This window comes from Rattus rattus, chromosome 12 (assembly GCF_011064425.1).
Source record: "Rattus rattus isolate New Zealand chromosome 12, Rrattus_CSIRO_v1, whole genome shotgun sequence".
Classification (NCBI taxonomy): Eukaryota; Metazoa; Chordata; class Mammalia; order Rodentia; family Muridae; genus Rattus; species Rattus rattus.
The window spans coordinates 70,214,188-70,233,488 of record NC_046165.1 but is presented as its reverse complement, the minus strand read 5'-3'; the positions used below and the strand labels follow the sequence as shown (position 1 = coordinate 70,233,488).

Genomic DNA, 19,301 nt, shown 5'->3' with positions numbered 1-19,301 from the left:
ATCAGACTCCAAGCCCCGGGTGTCCAGACTCCTCGAGCCTTCTCCTCTGGCAACAACACCGCACGTTGCTACTCCAGGGCCTTTACACGTGTACATTGTCCGAAGGAAGCCGTGAGACGGGAGAACTAGGAAGGAGCCTTTCAAACTTGATTGGGTCTTTCTTAATATAGAGGAAAGAAGTTGACGTCTCTGGTGATTTTTCCCCCTGGTTTTACTCTTAGACCCGTTGTCTAGAGCAGTGGTTCTCAACCTTCCTAATGCTGCCACCCTTTAACACAGTTCCTGTAGTGGTGACTCTCCAACCATAAAATTATTTTTGTTGCTACTTCGTAACTATGATTTTGCTACTATTAGGAATCATAATGTAAACATCTGTATTTTCCAATGGCCACTGATACACCTACTGTGAAAGGGTCATTGGACCACTAGGGAGATCCCAACCCACAAGTTGAGAACCACTGCTCAGGAGGGTCATTTAAGAAGGTGGTGCATGCTGGGCCTAGTGGTGCACACCTTTAATCCTAGCACTGAGGAGGCAAGGGGAAGCTGGAACTCTGAGTTCAAGTCTAGCCTGGTCTATCAAGCAAGGTCTAGGAACAGCCAGGGCTACCCAGAGAAACCCTGCAAACCCTGTCTCAAAGCCAAAACAACGCCTGTCTGCTGGTGCCAAGGTGCCTGGGATCAGGGTCTTCGCCCTGCTTCCGCCCACACTGGCTAACATTGCAATCATCGTTGGATCTCTAGTGAAAGCTGGATTTGAGGATGCCTGGACAATGAGGCAAAGCTAAAACATGTTCTGTCAGAGAAAAGCCATGTAAACCATTTCATTAAAAAAAGAGGCCAAGTTGTATCAGTGGGCAAGTCCTCATAGGCAAACAGCCAGAACGGAGAAAACGCTCATTTGCTGTACATAATCACTAACTTCCTCGTCCACGTGACCCCTATTCCGGCATTACTCACACTCAGGCTTGCTCACACTTGATTGCTGTAGCCCTCAAAGAATTTCCTAAGGGAAGAAAAAAATCACAGATTTGTAATGCCCAGCAGACTTAGATCCAAAAGACCTTGGCTTTCCTTGCTCATGCAAGACTTCTCGTCTAGCCACAGCTTCCTGCTGGGTATTAGAGGCTGAGGCCGCTGCCCTGATGGGCCGAGAAGACTGAAGTGAATGTGATTTGTACTTCTCCAATGGGTGGGTAGGAGAACATCAACGCCTTCAGACCCGAGGAATGGTGTGGAAGCAGGAGCCTGGCTTTGATCCTTACACCCAAACCCCGAGCACCCCAGGTACCTTCTTCTGTACACTTTCCCACCAGGACTGTACAAACAGCTTCTCTGGAGGTGGGAGGAGGCTAAGAGGCCAATACATCTCCTGTTTGGTTGCATATCCTGCAGATTAGAGATGCAGATGGTGCCACATGACTCCGACGTGCCGGATTCCTTACTACAGTGAACACTAGACTCAGCGGAGCCAGGGTCCTCACCACTCATGAGCCGCGAGACTCCAGTTTTTCTGAGACTCATTTCCTTCATGTTCACCATGGGAGCAATGGCTCTTACCCCACCTACTTTGCTGTGGGGATCAAGGCAGCTCACACCAATGTAAGACACTCTATAATGCATGAAATGCTAAAAAATTTTTTAATTACCAGCTTTTGCAGCAGGAAAGTGCAGCCAGAGATGAGTGCAGCAGACTGGCTCTGGAGGCTTGGCTACCAAACAGCACTGTACAGCCAAGACCGTGAGGCATCTTCTGATTCATTTGTCTGCTTGTCTAGGTATACATTTTAGATGCTGCGGGGGGGGGGGGGGGGAGGCAGGCAGCAGGTAATTGCATCTCGAGAAGTATTTATTGATCGCCCACTCTCCACATGCCTGCTTTGAAAGGTAATTGGGAAGTACTTGTTCATACATGGTCCTCTAGTGAAATAGATGGAGCGAATCACCACCCACCAGTCACTGAAAGACAAGCCTTGTGGCCTCAGGGGCTACAGAGCTGAGCCCTGACTGGCTCCTGACCCACACATTACTTCCAATCCTCTACCTTCCTTGGTGAGTTTCAACCGGAGAACAACTTTGCTCCTACCTCCAGGGGACAACTGGTAATGCCTGGGGACGCTTCTAGTCTTCACACTGGAGTGAGGGTACCCCTGGGACTTAGGGGATCAAGGCCAAGGATACTGCCAAGGATCCAACAGTGACCAAACAAGCTCCCCTAACAAAGAAGGATCTGGCTCAAGAGCAATAACATCAAGGCTGAAAAACTCTCTTCTTCCTTGAAACTTCAAGGTCTGGCTAATCCCAAATGTCCCTTTCAGATCCAAAGCTCGGTTTTGTTTAACTTAGAGAAGCACAAGAATGTATTATCTATGGTAATAACTAATCTTTAAATTAAAAACTGAGAGTAAAAATATAACAAAACTTATTACTGCAAGGGTTTAAGTATTTGTTTGCCTTTTCCTCTGTGCATATCTATATAGTTGCGTGTTTTCTATGGCGACATTTGGAGATCAGAGGACAAATTTCAGAGGTTGGTTCTTTTCTTCCAATATGTGTTCTGGGAACTGAGCTCAGATTGTCAGACTCAGGGGTCTGTGTCTTCACCCATTAGGGAATCTTGCTAGCCTTATCCTAACGATTTTTTTTTTTTTTTTTTTTGGAGACAGAGTCTTATGTAGCTAAGGCCTTGAACTCAATTTGTGGCCAAGGATGGCCTTAGGTTCTCTCCTCCTGTCTCCACTTCTTCTTGTTTGCTTTGAGACAGGGTCCTCAGTATGTAGCCCTGGCTGTAGACCAAGCTGGCCTCAAACTCACAGAGATCCACCTGTCTCTGACTCCCAAGTGCTAGGATCGAATGTGTGTGCCACCATGCCTGGCCTGTCTCCACTTCCTTTTTTTTTTTTTTTCCTTTTCTTTTTTTTTTTTGGAGCTGGGGACCGAACCCAGGGCCTTGTGCTTGCTAGGCAAACGCTCTACCACTGAGCTGAATCCCCAACCCCCTGTCTCCACTTCTTAACACACCTAGTATCACAGGAATGTGTGTCAGCAGGCCCGCTACTTTAACCACCACACGTCAGTAGAAGCAAGTAATTTCTTCCCCGGGGGTGGAGGCCAAATCTAGGGCCTTATGCATGTGGGGCAAGGGCTCTACCACAGAGTTCTCAATTTCCAGTTGATTTTTTTTTTTTTTGGACTGACTGTTATTAGTCAGCCTGCACACCAAGCTCATATGACATGCTAAAACTCTAGAAATATGAAAGTGAGATTCAACTTCTAGTCTCAGCACTAGGGAAGCAAAAGCAGGGATGGACCTCTATGAGTTTGAGGCTAGCCTAGTCAACACAATGAGTTCAAGGCTAGCCACAACCACATAGTAAAACCCTGTCTCAAAACAAAAAGGATTGAAGGTAGACACTCAGGTGAAAGCAGGCAGAGCTGACCTCATCAGCCTGGACAGACGTCATGTTAGTGTGGTCATAATACTATGTAACGTGATATATTAGAATGTATGGCTCTCCAGGAAATGCTGAGGCAGGAGGAACTCAAGTTCCAGGCCACTTTTCATAGCATAAAGAGAATGAGACTAAAAAAAGAAGAAAAAAAAAATCCAGAAGCGTGGGGCTGGCGAGATGACTCAGTGGTTACCAGCACCAGTTCTTGCAAAGGACCCAGGTCCCAAAGTCTCAGCACCACGTAAGCAACAGACACATAAAGCTTTCAAAAATTGCTTTCGAAAAGAAAAGGGAAGAAGCAAATCAAAAGAGAAGCTTCGTGAAGAAAAAGAGGCCGACACCCATGCCTCTGTGGGAGTCATTCCAATCCAGGAAGAGAACAGAAAGGCAACAGGCTGGTTGCTAAGCAGCTCAGGCCTTACCGGAACAGGTCAGCACTTCTTGTCACTGTACTAGTGAAACCTACCTCTGAACCAGCGTCAGTGAATGGGGCGTGGGCTTGGGAGTGAGAGCTAAAGTGAGGTGGCAGAAGATGAGCCCAAAGGGAGAGGGGACCAGAGCGTTCTCCAAGGATTCTCCACAATGCCAGGCTTAGACCAGGAATATACCAGGCCTTGTTTTGTGGCCCCCACCACCTAGGCATGAAAAGGGTTACAAAAGATTGTGCATGAGGGTTGGGGATTTAGCTCAGTGGTAGAGCACTTGCCTAGCAAGTGCAAGGCCCTGGGTTTGGTCCCCAGCTCCGAAAAAAAGAAAAAAGAAAAAGAAGAAGAAGAAGAAGAAGAAGAAGAAGAAGAAGAAGAAGAAGAAGAAGAAGAAGAAGAAGAAGAAGAAGAAGAAGAAGAAGAAAAAAAGATTGTGCATGAGGGGTGGAAGGGATGGCTTGGTGAGTAAAACACTTGCCACAAAATCATGAAGACCTGGGTTCGAATCCACTGAACCTCTGTAATGCCACATATCTGCAGAAATCTGGGTGCTCTTGCCTGAGCAGGAAGGTGAAAGAGAAAAGAAAGTCCCCAGAAGTCTGAAGACCCAGCCAGCCAGCCTAGTAAATGCAGTAGTAAATAACAGAGAGATGGTCTCATGGAAGATAAAAAGCAAGGATTGATGTCCTGTGACCGCCACACTAGTATTTTTTTTTTCTTTTTTCTTTTTTCTTTTTTTCGGAGCTGGGGACCCAACCCAGGGCCTTGCCCTTGCTAGGCAAGCGCTCTACCACTGAGCTAAATCCCCAACCCCCACACTAATATTATGGCACACACATGCCCACGGTCACATTCATGGATGCGTATTATGTCCACATGGAATCACACACGCACAAAACACACACACACACACACACACACACACACACACACACACACACAATCATGTATGAGAGCATTTTGCAAACTCAAGACTATAAACCGGCCCTTTCCTGCCGTATCTCTAAAATGCTTTGATCTCTACAAGTCTTTTATTCCCAGGGCTTACTTTTGAGACAAGATCTTGCTAAGTATAATCCAGGCTGGCCTCACACTTGTGGCGATCTTGCTGCCCAGCCTCCCAAGTGCTAGGATTACAAGCATGTTTTGCCACACCCGCTCCTAAATGCCTACTTAAAGCAGTCCGAGGTTCCTGTGTTACTTCTTGCTAACCGTACCCCTGGAGCTGTACTCTAAAGGAGCAGCTGAAGTGTTTATGCCTTCCATCCACGTGCAAGCAAGCACCCTTTGAGACACACGGATGAGAAACGCTCGTGAGAACTGCAGCACTGGCTTGACTAATGCGCGGCTCAGCCTGGGCTCCGGTACATCTTCAGGCGCACCGTGAAACCTTTTCCCCAGCAGTGACGTCACTGCTGATGCCGAGGATATTTAAAGCAAGCCAATGGGAGAACCCGCGAGCGTGACAAAGGATGAGGGATGAGATGATCGATAAAGCTTTTCAACTTGAACTTCATTCGTTCTATAAATAGCACGGCTCAGAATAGACTTGTGGGATTATTTTGCTTCTTAGAAATGAAATTCGCCCGTGCTCAGCACAAGGCCTAATATGTTCAATCCCCGTTAAAACACGGAGCAGCCCCCGTCCATGTCTAATAACCCTACTCTACGGCCTCCGTGTTGCCATTCCCAGGTGTCCCGGGAGATGAGCGTGGTGAAGACAGTTCCCAGTTGGCATGTTCTGGGAGGCCAGTAGGGTCTGTCTCTTCTTGGTCCATATGCTCGGCAGGGAATTAAAAATTAGGGAAGGGAGCCAGTGGATACAGCTCAGAGGGAGAGCATTCCCTAAGGCAGAGCAGGTCCTGGGTTCAAGCCCTGGAATTGGAGGTGGGGATTCGGAGGAGAGCAGTTTCTGAGACCCCCCACCCCCTGACCTCCCACCTCCCGCCCGGAGCTCCCGAATGGTCCTTGTTTTCTGTAGATCAGAATCTCTTCCTGGAACAGCTTGCTCCTGGCTGCATTTTGAGATCTTGCCCGTCATCCCTCAGTAACAACAAGAAAACATGAAAAACAACAACAGAAATTCCTGAAGCTTTTTTTTTTTTTTTTTTTGGTTCAGTTGGGAGCAGACTCCTGGCTTAGCTCTCTCTCCCTCGGTAGCCTGGCAACTGGAGGGGCCCAATCCTAAATCCCACACCTCTACTCCACTTCAATAAACTGCGTGACTTAACTCTGAGCAGGTCTGCGTGTGGTGCACCTCCCTGAAGCGGCCATTTGCTTTGCTCACAGCAGGGGTTTGCTTGTTTGTTTTTTGTTTTTGTTTTATTCCGTTCTGTTTTGTTTCTGCTATGTCACTAATGCTGAAATGAAACGGGCTCTGGGGTCTGCTTCTTAGATTTTTCTTTTTTTTTAAATAGACACAGGCTCTTGCTAAATAGTCCTGACAGCTCTGAAATTTACTCTAGCTGTGAACCAGGCTGGCTTTGGAGTGCAGCAATCCTCCTGCTTCTACCTCCCAAGAGCTGGCATTGCTACTTAGCTACTTCTTAAAGTTTCTGCTGGGAACTGATTTTTTTCCCCCCTAGACTAAGTATTTCCTGCTGGTCACTCATTCTACATAGCTTTGCCCTTTGAGGGAGCACATTTGAGTCATATAGTTGCAAGTTCAAACAAATTGCCCTTGAAATCTCTGGTTCCTGGAGGCAGGAAGCTTGCGACAGGATGCCTGGTCCAGCCACCTTGTACTCCACGCTGGGGAGCTTGTGTGCAGTGCTCAAGGACTCAGGTGGGAAGGGATCTCTGCTGTCCGCTGGTCATTTACCTACTTGAAACTTTTACTTCTCCACTGGTACTGGTTGTGCAGACTGCATGAAGTTCCTACCAGGCACTCTGTACACGAGAAGCAGTAAGCACGCACCGAATGATACAGATCCTTATTATTCCATTGCTGGCTATACCTTTCCCCCTCACTAAGATGTGTTTGTTTTGAAATGGTTTTAATCTTCTGGCTTCTGTCCCAGATTCCCTTGGAAAACAATGGGAGTTTTAATATATTTTCATCCTGAATGAACCAGCTCCTAATATTCCCATGGCTTTTTTAAAAGTGGAACATGAACTCGAGAACAAATTTTCAGACTCGCTCGCTCTAGGCAACATTCAACAAATGGTTCTGGGATCAGACAATCCGTGTGTGATGTTAGAGGCTAAAACGTAAAATCTTCTAAAGACGTGTAGTTCAAAATGGTCTGAAATCTTTGGACCTGAAATTGTGCCGGACACACACATACCAGGCCAGTGCACCCCTCCCCCCAGTCAGCAAGTATGCGTGTGCATGTGCACGAGTATACACACACACACACACACACACACACACACACACACACACACGCTCACACCTGTCCAGTTTCATGGATGTGGTTTAGACAGGCCTTAAATTTGGGATCCTCTTGCTCTGCCCTTCCAAGAACTGAGATCACAGGTATGAGTGATCTCAGTTGGCAAAGTCTTGCAATGTTACACACTCACGGTGTCTCCAGATCCCACTCTAATGGTACCCTCCTCCACTACCATTACCACTTGACAGGAAGGGACCAGTTCTCCTGGCCTCTCTCTGTATTGCTATTAGAAATGGCTCTGGTCTTAGTCCATTCAGTTACCAGCTATATGGGCCTCAGTAAGTCAGCCACTAGCTCCATGACTTGATTCTTCCCATACTTAAAATAGCTATATTATAACTACGTCCATAAGATTGCTGACAGGTTAAATAAGATAATACCAGCAGAGGCCTTACAGTATAGGAACTGGCATTCAGTAAGGGCTCAAGCAATACCGTTTTGTTCTAGCTGGATGTGGTGGCACATAACTTAACGTTCACCCCAGCCTTTCGCGGGCTGAGAAAGGAAATGGAACTCTAAGGCCAGGCTGCACTGCATAACAAGATCCTGTCCCCCAAAACAAGCAAACAAACCTAGATGTGTGCTTTGCAACTGCAGTCCCAGCACTTGGGAGGCTGAAAAAGGAGCCACTAGTTTGAGGCCAGCCTGGGCTATACAGTTGGGTGGCCCAGAACTGCCTGTGACTCCAGCTTTGGGGGGGGTGGGGGTGTCTGATGCCCTCTTCTGGTTCAGCAGGCACTGGTCCTCACATGCTCATGCCCACACACAGACATACATAATAAAAAACATATTTAAAAAAAAATCAACCAACCAATCAATACAAAACGACCTTCCCACAACCACCAAACACAAGCAAGCAAGCAGCTGGTTATGGTGGCGTGCCTACAAGCCCAGAGCGTGGGAGGCTATGGAGGAAGGATTGTTTGAGTTTGATCAGCCTGGGCTGTATGGCAAATTTAAAGACAGTCTCGGCTACATCATAAGAACCTGTGGCTAAAGAAAAGAAGAAAAACCTGGTTTTTTAAAAAAGAAAAAGATTCTGTTGAGCCAGTGATGCAGACTGAATCCAGTGTTGCTGAGCTGCGAATCTCCCTGAGGAACACACCGCACGCTGAAAACATCACAAACGCACTTTCCTTGAGGCTCTGTTGCTGGCTTCTTTGATTCTAAGCCTAACTTCCGGTGTTTCCAGCTAAGTGCCTGAATACTGGTATAAAGCTGCTTAGACATACAGAAACTCTGTGGACCTGTCTCTCACAGGGCTAGAATGCTCTGGTTTACCAAGGGGTTAATGAGAACAAGGCCTGTATTACCCCTTCAGACCGAGTGCCCTCAGTGTTACTGTGACACACAGGTGCCACACTCACACACACACACACACACACACACACACACACCCGTCCATCCAACCTCAGCTGCCACCCAGCTCCCCTCACACTAGAGCCTCCCTCATTAGAAACACACAGGAATGATTGCTTCATCTGGAAAAATAAGGACTACTGCTGAGATTTTCAAGGAAATGCCCATTTACTATGTAACACATAGAAATAGGGACGGTGAGGTGTATCTGTCGGGGTCTGGTGTTTGTTATCAGACCTGATGACCTGAGTTCCATCTCTAGGACTCAGAGTGGAATGAGAGAACTGACTTCCCCAAGTTGTTCCCAACCTGCACATGAGTAGTAGATACACACACACACACAGACAGACAGAGAGAGAGAGAGAGACAGAGACAGAGACAGAGACAGAGACAGAGACAGACAGAGACAGAGACAGAGAGAGAGAGAGACATGTAGATACATAGAGTAGATAATAGTGCTAAAGATTTAGCTCCTAAATTTTTGTTGTCCGACCTTTGGCAAATTGCTTATTCCTCAGAACTTCCATTTCCTTATCTGTAGGGAAAAGATAATATGCGCTGGGCACATGGAGATTACTGTGAGGGACAAAGAGATAATGAGTGCCGGGCACAGAACATTTGTTTTAATAATGGCAGCTATCAACGGGAACTTTGGTATCATCGGCGGTAAATGACATTCTCTGTTCTCACACCTTTTGGGGTTTAGGGAGAGTTTACATTCACAGTTCATCTGCCTCCCAGAGTGCTCCTTGACCAGCTGTATACCTGAGGGCAACAGTCTGGCAGCTCGGGCCAGGGCACCATTAAAACAAGGAGGGGGTATGTGTGGCTCGAGTTCGGTGCCTTGCCATTACTGAGCCTCTAGGACCATCACCACGACTAACAAAAGAAAATTTGAAAAAAAAAAAATGGGGTTGGGGATTTAGCTCAGTGGTAGAGCGCTTGCCTAGCAAGCGCAAGGCCCTGGGTTCAGTCCCCAGCTCCGAAAAAAAGACAAAATAAATAAATAAATAAATAAATAAATAAATAAATAAATAAGAATTATCCAGGCTGTTGCAATGAACCCTAGCGAAACAATTTCCTGAGCTAGGCTTCCAACAGTCCTTTAATAAGTACGTATTACTCGCTCTTTTGAGACAGACTCTTGGTGTTAGGTAGACCACCCTTAAACTTAAGATGCTTTTGCCTTAACCTCTGGAGAGCTGAGACTGCTATCACCTGCTCCCGGGTCTGGTTTAGAGAAGTGATTGGGTTGGGGGGACTCTGCATAGTGAAGCCAGGGCCCTGTGCACACTGGGCAAATGCTCTACCACTGGGGCAGCCCTGGTGTTTCCTTTCCTTTACCCCAGTCAATTGTCAACAGTCACAGGAGTGACGGTTCCATTCTAGTCACCCTGCTGTCCTGACTCAGAGATGTGTAGGACGAGTTTGTCCTCTGCTCTGCTCTCTGGCCCTCACTTTGTAGCTGTGTCTCAAACTCTCAATGATTCTACCTCAGCCTCCCGAGTACTGGGATCACAGGCTAAGCCGTTACATAAAATCTGTCTCCCTCTCTCTCTTCTGACCTTCTTCCAACTGACTCCAGAGTCTGGGGACACGCTAAGCATATGGTCTGCCGCCAAGCTGCACCTCCAAGTCAAAACTGTTGCTCAGGGAAACAACAACTGTGTCAAAATTCTTAAGAATTATCAAAATCTCTAAGAATTATCTTCACTACTCATCTTCCCCCACATCCTCCAAAAGGCTTAAAACTGGTTGTTGCTGACACCCTCTCTCCTCTCCTGCCTTCCACCGTTCTTTTATCTTTATCCCAGCTGCTGCCAAACAGACCACTCTGTTAATTGTTAGTGGTCCCTGTTTAATGCACGTGCATCCCGATCGAGCCATAGATAACTTTAGAGCGTGAGTTCACTGGTCCAGCTTACATTCCCGTAATAGTTGCCATCCCTTTGTTACTTCTAACCATCTAGGACAGCTGTGGATAAACTTTTATGAGCTTATATGAAACATTTTAACTTATTCCTTTAAACCAGCAGAGAACGAAACTCATAGAACCGGGGCAAATGTTACTTTCCCATACAGAATCTGATTCACTGGATCATTTCTAAAGAACTAGACTTATTTCATGTGGATGACTGCATGAATAATGTATGTCCACTACACGAATGCCCCGTACTCTTGGGTGCCGAAGAGGATGGTGAATCCCTTGGAACTGGGCTCAGAGGTGGTTGTGAGATGCCCATTGTGGGTGCGGGAGCGGGGGGGGGGGACTTGAGTCCTCTGCAAGGGTAGTATGGACTTAAAGTCTTTTTAGGTTTATTTATTTTTATGTGTATAAGCTTTGCCTATATTCGTGATGTCTATGGTGTGTGTGTGTGTGTGTGTGTGTGTGTGTGTGTGTGTGTGAGAAACAGGTGTCAGATATCCAGGAGCTAGAGTTATAGACAGTTGTAAGCCACCAGTGGGTGCTGGGAACCAAACCTGGGTTCTCTGGAAGAAGAACAAGTGTTCTTAACTACTGAACCATCTCCCGAGCCCTTCCTGTGTCTTTTCAAATTGCTTTTCTTACCTTTATTCTACAGTGTTAATACAGAGCCCCAGATCACTGGACTCCACAGAGAATAGAAAGGACAATCTCTGATCCTTGCCCTTCCTTGGTCTTGAAAAAAATGGAGCTCATCATCCACTTAGAAACCCCCCAGAAGAGGGCGGGGCACTGTCTCTTCACATTGGCTTCTCAATGGTCATGCAGGAGGGAGGGTAGATTTTCTCCATGTCATCCTTAAGAAGGAAGGTCTTTCTCAGCTCAGCTGAAGTGAATGTAACATGATTCTAACACTCTGGAAAAATATCCTGATTTCCCTAAAATCACCCAGAGTATCCAGCCAGAACTGTGATGTCACCACGAGGAGTTCTTTCTGTCTCTCGTTACCCATGAGGCTGTGGACAGATCAGTAGTGGCATCGACCCTGGACCTGTACTTATTATACCTGATCATCCCCATATCTTCATAGACTTGAAATAAATATATTTTTAAAGAACCAAAACCTTAGTATATAGGAGAATATTGGGGTTGGGTATTTAGCTCAGTGGTAGAGCGCCCTGGATTCAGTCCCCAGCTCCAGAAAAAAAAAAAAACCCAAACAAACAAACAAACAAAAAAAACCAGGAGAATATCTTCTATCCACGAAAATCTACATATATTGTGGGCTGCGTGGGCATCCATGAGAAAAAAAGGTTTGAGTGTGTGTATCACTATGTGTGTATGTTAGTGTGTATGTGCATGCATGTATGAGTATAAATGTGTGAGTGTGTATGTATGTATATATGTATGTATGAGTATGTGTGTGTGAGTGTGTGTGTATGTTTGAGTGTGTATGTGTGAGTATGTGTGTATGTGCATATATAGGTATGTGTGTTATGTGAGTGTGTATGTATGTATGAGTGTGTGTATGAGTGTGTATCAGTATGTGTGTATGTTAGTGTGTATGTGTATGAATGTATGAGTATATACGTGTAAGTGTATATGTATGTATGTATGTATGTAGAGTATGTGTGTGTGAGTATGTGTGTGTATGTATGAGTATGTGCGTCTGTGTATATATAGGTATTTGTGTTATGTGTGTGTATATGTGTATGGTTTTTTTTTGTGTGTATATATGTATGCATATATGTGTATGAATCAGATACTTCCCCAAGGTGGGGTGGGGGATACAAAGCCTATCCGTCAAATTAATGAAAGACATAACAGACTCTGGCCTATTTATAGATCTTAAATTGACATGTGTTCTACAGGTTGCGTTGAATTAAAAAATATAGTAAGACCAGATAATGTGAGCTTCAGATCGTGAGTCCTGTTTTGAGGATTTGTTCCCTCACAACATTGTCTCTTTATAACTGTAAATACTTGGAGTATATAGATAACCTTCCACTCTGGAAGGGGATTGGAAAGAACATGGCCACTGAAGTCAGGGTGCAGAGGTGGAGAGGATTATCTGAACGCTGTGCTGATTTTATTTGACTTCAAGGATGTTCTCCAGTGTCACTCTGGCTCTGGTGCCAAACGTCCCTGAGCTGTTCACAGAGCACTGTTACATCGACAGAAACTAGTTTATGGGCAGCAAGAAACAGTACACCTTCGCCAGGGAACTCCAGAGGAGAGAGAGCACGCAGGGACGCATCTGAGAGTCTTGTGGTGCTTTCCCTGGGAAGAAGCCCTCAGCGGAAGGCAGCAGACCAAAGCCCCCTTTTTGAGGGAAGGTAGTGAGGAGCCACTGCCCAGCGCCCACCTGCAGGGCTTCCTTACAAAGACAAGAGTGTCCTCTGTAGACGAGAGAGTTGTCTCTGGAAGCCTGAGCCCTGCACAAGTGCTCTTGGGAAGCAAGACCTATACTGGCACTCTCTGGATCACCCAGCTCCTCTCCTAGAGAGCTTCCAGGACAGAGCACACATTTCACCCATGAATTCCTCCTGTACTCCACAATCCACTCACTCCGGGTTCCCTCTACAAACCTCACAGGGTCTTCTGTGTGTGTTAAAACACCCCCCCCCACACACACACAGGCAACCAGAGAAACTGAAAACTCCGTGTAGAGAACATAGTCGAGTCAGCTGGTTCTCCCTTCCATATTTTCCTCATCCGAGACAGTAAGAACAGCCTGGCTGTCACATCTATTTCACAAATGCTACATAGGATGGACCAGCCTATAAAGAACCATCATTACGAAGTGTTTTTATTACTGCTCTTTTGCTCTTTGTGGTATTACCACAGTGCTTCATAACATAAGGCAACAAAATAAGCTTCAAAAGCAGGTTCGCAGCCTGCAGAGGGTGGCTGCATAGAAGCTAGTTAAAAATCCATGTGTCAGCCTGAATTAGGATCTCCCGGATCAGAACTGCATAGTGACAACCCGGAAAGAATTTGTTACACTTCTAATAAATTCCCAGGCAATACTTGGTGCGCAGAGCCAGCATGGTTCCTGACTCCTGTTTGTTCTATTCTAAGGAGAGAGCGGCTCAGCCTGGCTTGGTTGAAGCGATGTCTGACAGACATCACTTCCAGAGCTCTGACTTGGCCGGTGCAGGTGGACAACACAAGTCAGAGACAAAGCAAAGCTGCTTTAGGGGCTTTGGTGGGGTTAAAGTCCCGCGGAGGACCCCTGGAGAGGGGGTGGTGTGGTGCCGGGGGCCCGCAAAGGACCTGGACTCACCTACAATGATACCACAGGCGCTGACCAATCCGATCTCTTTCTTCAGGGCTACTCCGCCCCCTCCCGAGCTAGCCTCGGCCTCAGGGCTGGTGTCAGATCCGCGGTCCGGGTGGTTCTTCGCGGTGTTGTTTCGCTGTCGGGTTCCCTTTTCCATCTTTCTCCGTAGGGTTCCGACCACCAAAAGCTAAAAAGAGCAGTCTCTTTCTAAACGCTCGTGCGTATAAATGCAGAGATACGCGGAAAAACAAGTTTCCAATTAGAACGCCCTTTTCAGAAACGGAGAGCGAGCGCTCCTGGGCTCTAAAAGTGACAGCAAACGAGAGTCACACGTGTCACTGCTAACAAACAAGGGCCGTGCTTTTTAAATGGAAGGCAAAGAACATATATATCTAAATACAAAAATAGAACTGTACCAGCGACTCCAGCTGGAATTCTCCGGAAAGCGTTTATCTTCAGAAGCCCAGGATGGCTCTGCTCGGTGTACCGGGCGGCGGCTTGCTCTGGTCAGGATTTCCCTGCAGCCCTCCTAATGAAACAGATCGCCTCCACCTTCCCTTAAGTCTCTTTTACCACGAGGGTAAAAGTAGTTCTCGTTAGCCGAGAGGGCGGAGGAGGAGCGGTGCTCAGGTACTTTCTTCTCGCTCGCCGGCTCGCGATCAGGTTTCCACCTGCTGCGGTCGCCCCTTCTCGCCCTTGTCCGCTCCGAGCTCCGTGCTCACGCCGCAGATCGTTCCATCTGTGAGGGCAGGGTGGCTGCTGCGCTCGCGAATGTGCTTCCCTTTCGGCTGCGGCGTTTATTTGCGGACCGAGGCTCCGCCCCCACCTCCTCCGTTCCTCGCCATCCTCAGCCGCATCTCCTCCCTCCCCTTCTATTTAATTATTAGTGCCCCCTACCCCCCAAAGATCACGGAGAAAAGGCCTTAAAACATTTTTTTCTTTCTTTCTTGTTTTCTTAGTGGAAACAAGGGAAGGGTCGGCCGCAGGGGGAAGACACAAGCCAAGGCTGCATCTCAGGTCTCACAGCATTTGTGTGCTCTGTAAGGGCACACAGTTCTGCAGGCTTTTGATGCCTTCAGAAATACACTGACCAGTGTACTAAAATGTTTAGGTGTGGATCATTTGAGGACAAGGTCGAGAAAGCTGCCGGGATATCGTCATCAAGCTGTTTCCTGAAGTAGGGGTAGGTTTTGGTAGGGGGCATTGTGGAAGGACTTTAGTTAGGCTGAAGAGTTTCTCTTAGGGACTGTCAAGAAAGTTAAATAAAATTATTAAGAATATGGGGTAGTTGCGACATTCGTCTGAAGCAGGGTAAGGAGGATTCTGACCTGGCCCATGACCCCTAATATTTTATCACAAAATCTTTGAACTTCGGGACCGTGAGCTCTTCACTGATCAGGAAGCAGATTTGTTGATGCTAAGAATGGTAACTGTTAAGTTTATTGGCATTGCACGCCCACTTCCCTGAAGAACTTGATTCAAGACTGTTGCTTCACCTCATGAACTGTGTCTACTTCTAACTGTAAAGTACTTTGGGGAAGAAAAAAAAAAAAACAACCGTGAAACAATATTATATTCCACGCTGAAAAACTAGGGTTTTTTTTTTCACATACTGTACAAAGTGATTTGATTTAAAAATAAGTCTAAAAAATAAAATTCCAAAGGGCCTAGTGGCACACATCTTTCATCTGAGCACTTGGGATGCAGAGACAGGCAGAGCTCTCTGAGTTTAAGGCTAGCCTGGGCTACAAAGTGAGATTCTGTCTCAATGAGACAAACGCAATTCCTGACCACTAACTACACAAAATCGGTTTCGCTTTTTTGGAAAATGCTCTAAAACCGTTAGATCTTTCAAGAAAATAATACATTGGACCCCTTTGGAAGTGGGGTTGGCTAAGCTATCTAGAACAGCTCTCCCGGAGAGGGTAAAGTCCAGCCGACAGTCTCCCTTCCCCGTCTGCCCCTTGATCACCCTACTCAGCAAGTATGGAGAGGTTTCAAAGGTTGAGATCTCAACCCCTTCTCCTTCTGTTGGTTTAAGATATAGCAGATTGAAGGCCTCAGCAAAAAGAAGAAGAAAGTGGGGGGAGCGTGTAAATCATTTTCAACAACGACCAGACAAGGTTGGAGTATATAGCACAAAACTCCATGGGAGAAAGTGAGGGGCAAGTCGGGGAAGCATGGAGAAGTGTGAGCTTCTCCTCCCAAGCTTAGGGAGCACAAGGGGAAACTTGATGGATTCATTCATTATTAAGCAATCCAATGTGAAGACATCTGCTCAGATCTCAACATCAAGGGATTAAAACGGCTCTGCTCCTCACATGTGAGTTCTTTCGGTGATATTTTGTAGTTTCCGTTTGAACGGTGCAGGTTGATATGAGTGTGCGATGGATTTGCGATCTCTCCAGAAAGGAGTGACTCGGAGCAATGTGGAAGCATCCGCCCCACTCCCGATCTGCGAAGTTGGAAAACAAAGAAAATTACAAGATTTTATAAATCTTGAACCAAACAGATTTGGGGGGTACAGTGTGGCAGCAAAGGGGGAAGGGGGGCTTGTTAAAACCGGTATTCCCCTCTCTTTAGTACCTGGAGATTATGAGGGGCTTGCAGCTGTTTGTTGATGGTGAAATAGAAAATCTAGAAAAGGGGTCTCCCGCCTTCAAAGGGACCTTTAATTCTTATTATGTCTCTAGGCTGGTGATGTTTTTGTGGCACAAATGCTGTATGTGTCAAAAATCCATACAACTAGTATTGAACAGGAGAAAGAAAGAAGTCTCAATGTAATATGTTGAGAGAAATTTCTGAAAAAAAATTAATTGTCATTTCTTACATTTTGGTTACTGCCCTGGCCCACATTTCCCTTAAACTCTACCTTCTCTTTTTGCATTTAAGCACTGCTTTACAGTCTTCCTGAAAAACATCTCCTTTCTCCTCCCCGTCAATTTTGAGCCAGGGTCTAGCCCGGAACTCACTATATAGATAAGGCTGGCCTTGAACTAACTCGTACTGATTTGCCCACTTCTGCCTCCCGAGTGCTGGGATTCAAGGTGTGCAGCCCCAAGTCTGGCTAACAAAGCCAATTTTTGTTTTGTTTTAGACAGGGTCTCGCTAAATAACCCTGGCTGGCCTGGGCCTGGTTATGTAGACCAAGTTGGCATGGTGCTCACAGAGCTCTGCTCGGATTGAAGGAATGTGCCACCAAGCCCAGATAAGCTCAGTTATCTTAAATATTTATTTTTTATTTTTATGTGGCTGAAGATGAAACGCAGAGCCTTGCTAGTCAAGGCTCTTCCACTGAGCTAACCCCTCCCCATAACTTGTATTTTAGGGATTTTAAAATATTAGGCTATGACTTAAAGGCGTGTCTTATTAGAAGCCAAACAGCGAGCACTGGATTTGGGTCATGGGCAAAGCAGGTTGTTTCTGGTTTACACTTAGCTTCTTCAAGACACTGTAACTACTTGTCAGGGTTGACATCTTTCTCTGAGAGAGAAACCAAGACTTAGGATTTGTTGGTGGTGGTTTGAAATGGGGTCACATTCTGTAGCCCAGGCTAGCCTCAGATCATCTGGCCTCAGATCCCTGTGTGTTTTGAGCTAATGTTGCAACTGTTTTAACTTAAAAACGTTTAAAAATGGTTCAAGACATTTTGGATGATGGCACTTCTGACCTGTTCAGTGAGACTCGTGGGCCTCAACCTAGCCTCCTGACATTTACCGCTGTATTTATGTACACCTCTTTTTGGATCTTTCTCTAGCACTTAGAGTGCTATTTCCAGTATCGCGGAGACTGTTCTCATAATCTGGCTTGCTGAAAATAAGAAGTTGGCCCCTTTAACACGGAAAGATGTTTGCTGGAAGGGTCATTTCCTTACAGACACTCATGACCTTAGAAAGAGAAAGGTGTGTGGCTGACACCTACTGTATGGAAAAGGAGAGAGTGGGGGTGGGGGCACGCCACTGCAATAGTTCGACACGATAGTTAGGGCATGCCGGTCGTCCCTTTGGGAAAGGACTGGTAAAATGTGTTAGCACAAAAGAACAGAGCATACAACCGAGCCACTCTATTTCTGGCTTTCTTTTTTGTTTCGGGACCTAACAGCACTTTATTCTTGGCCTATGTGATGGAGCTGTGAAGTCAGGTCACTAATGAGGGCCTGAATGCCTGAGAGCCATTTCATAGTCCTCGCTGTGCACTCTTCTTATACAGGGCGGTCCAAAGCCAGAAAGAACCTTTCTTCAAAGCAAAGCCCACAGACTGGGCATGAAAGCTAAGGCCTATAATCGCAACACACAGGAGGCTTAAACCAAAGAACTGATGTCAGTTCAGGACAATCTGGAGTATAGTATGAATCTTTCTCAAAAACACATAAGGGGTTATGCCGATAAATAAAATTAAAGCTAGGGGTTAGGGATTTAGCTCAGTGGTAGAGCGCTTGCCTAGCAAGCACAAGGCCCTGGGTTCGGTCCCCAGCTCCGTAAAAAAGAAAAAAAAATTAAAGCTATGACTAGGTACGGTGGAGCATGGTGTCTCAGTACTAGAGACGCTAAGGCTGGGGGGCGAACTTGAGGCAGCCTAGGCTACTTAAAGTGTTAAGCCTGTCCAAACCCTGTCTGTAAAATTAGCAAAAGCAAGCAAACAAGCAAAAATAAAAAAACCCAACAAAAACAAACAAACAAACAAACAAAAACAACAAAACAAACAAACCATGAGACTGGAAAGAGAGCTCAACAATTAACAGCGTTTGATGTCCTTGCAGAGAACAAAGGCTCAGTTCCTAGCTCTAGTGTGGCAGCTCACAAGCGCTTGTAACTCCATTTCCAGAGGCTACATCGCCCTCTTCTGGTCTCCACAGGTACTGCAGACATGTAGCACACAGACATGCATGCAGGCAAAACATCGCACACAAAAAAACAATTTTTCAAAAAGCGTATGAATCTCCCCAACGAGGTGTACGACACTGGGTAGGTAAGAAAGGAGGAATGGGGGCTGGGGATTTAGCTCAGTGGTAGAGCGCTTACCTAGAAGCGCAGGCCCTGGGTTCGATCCCAGCTCCAAAAAAAAACCAAAAAAAAAAAAAAAAAAAAAAAAAAAAAAAAGGAGGAATGGGATTTTCAGGCCAGAGTCAGCTACATGGTGAACCCTGTTCCAAAAGAACAAGAACTCAGTCTGCGATTCAGGTCTGGGGCATCTATGCGTTCTATGGGCAAAGCTCTGAACCTAACCACCAGAACCGAAAAACAAAAAAAAAATCACGGCAAAGACCTGACTCTTTATCTTGGGCAAACATAAAAAAAAAAAAAAAAAGCTTGTGGGAGAAGCCTTTATATTTAAGTACTCCGGACTAGAGTCACCTAAAGCCTTAGGAGATATTAGGGCCCCATGACAGTGGGCAGGGACAGGAGTCAAGGACACATGACACACAGCAGGGAATGCGTCTGTGTTCCTTTCCCACTGGAGTTG

General features: G+C 46.2%; 1 protein-coding gene across 1 annotated transcript in view; it reads right to left on the bottom strand.

Annotated features, from left to right (window-relative positions):
• Positions 1-14,610, bottom strand: part of Slc7a8 (solute carrier family 7 member 8) — a 59,922-nt gene extending 45,312 nt beyond the window's left edge. Inside the window, exon 1 of the mRNA XM_032917557.1 lies at positions 13,842-14,610. Within this exon, the coding sequence (XP_032773448.1) occupies positions 13,842-13,995 (154 nt within the window). The 5' untranslated portion in view covers positions 13,996-14,610. The remainder of the gene's footprint in view (positions 1-13,841) is intronic.
• Between the last annotated feature and the right edge of the window lie 4,691 nt (positions 14,611-19,301).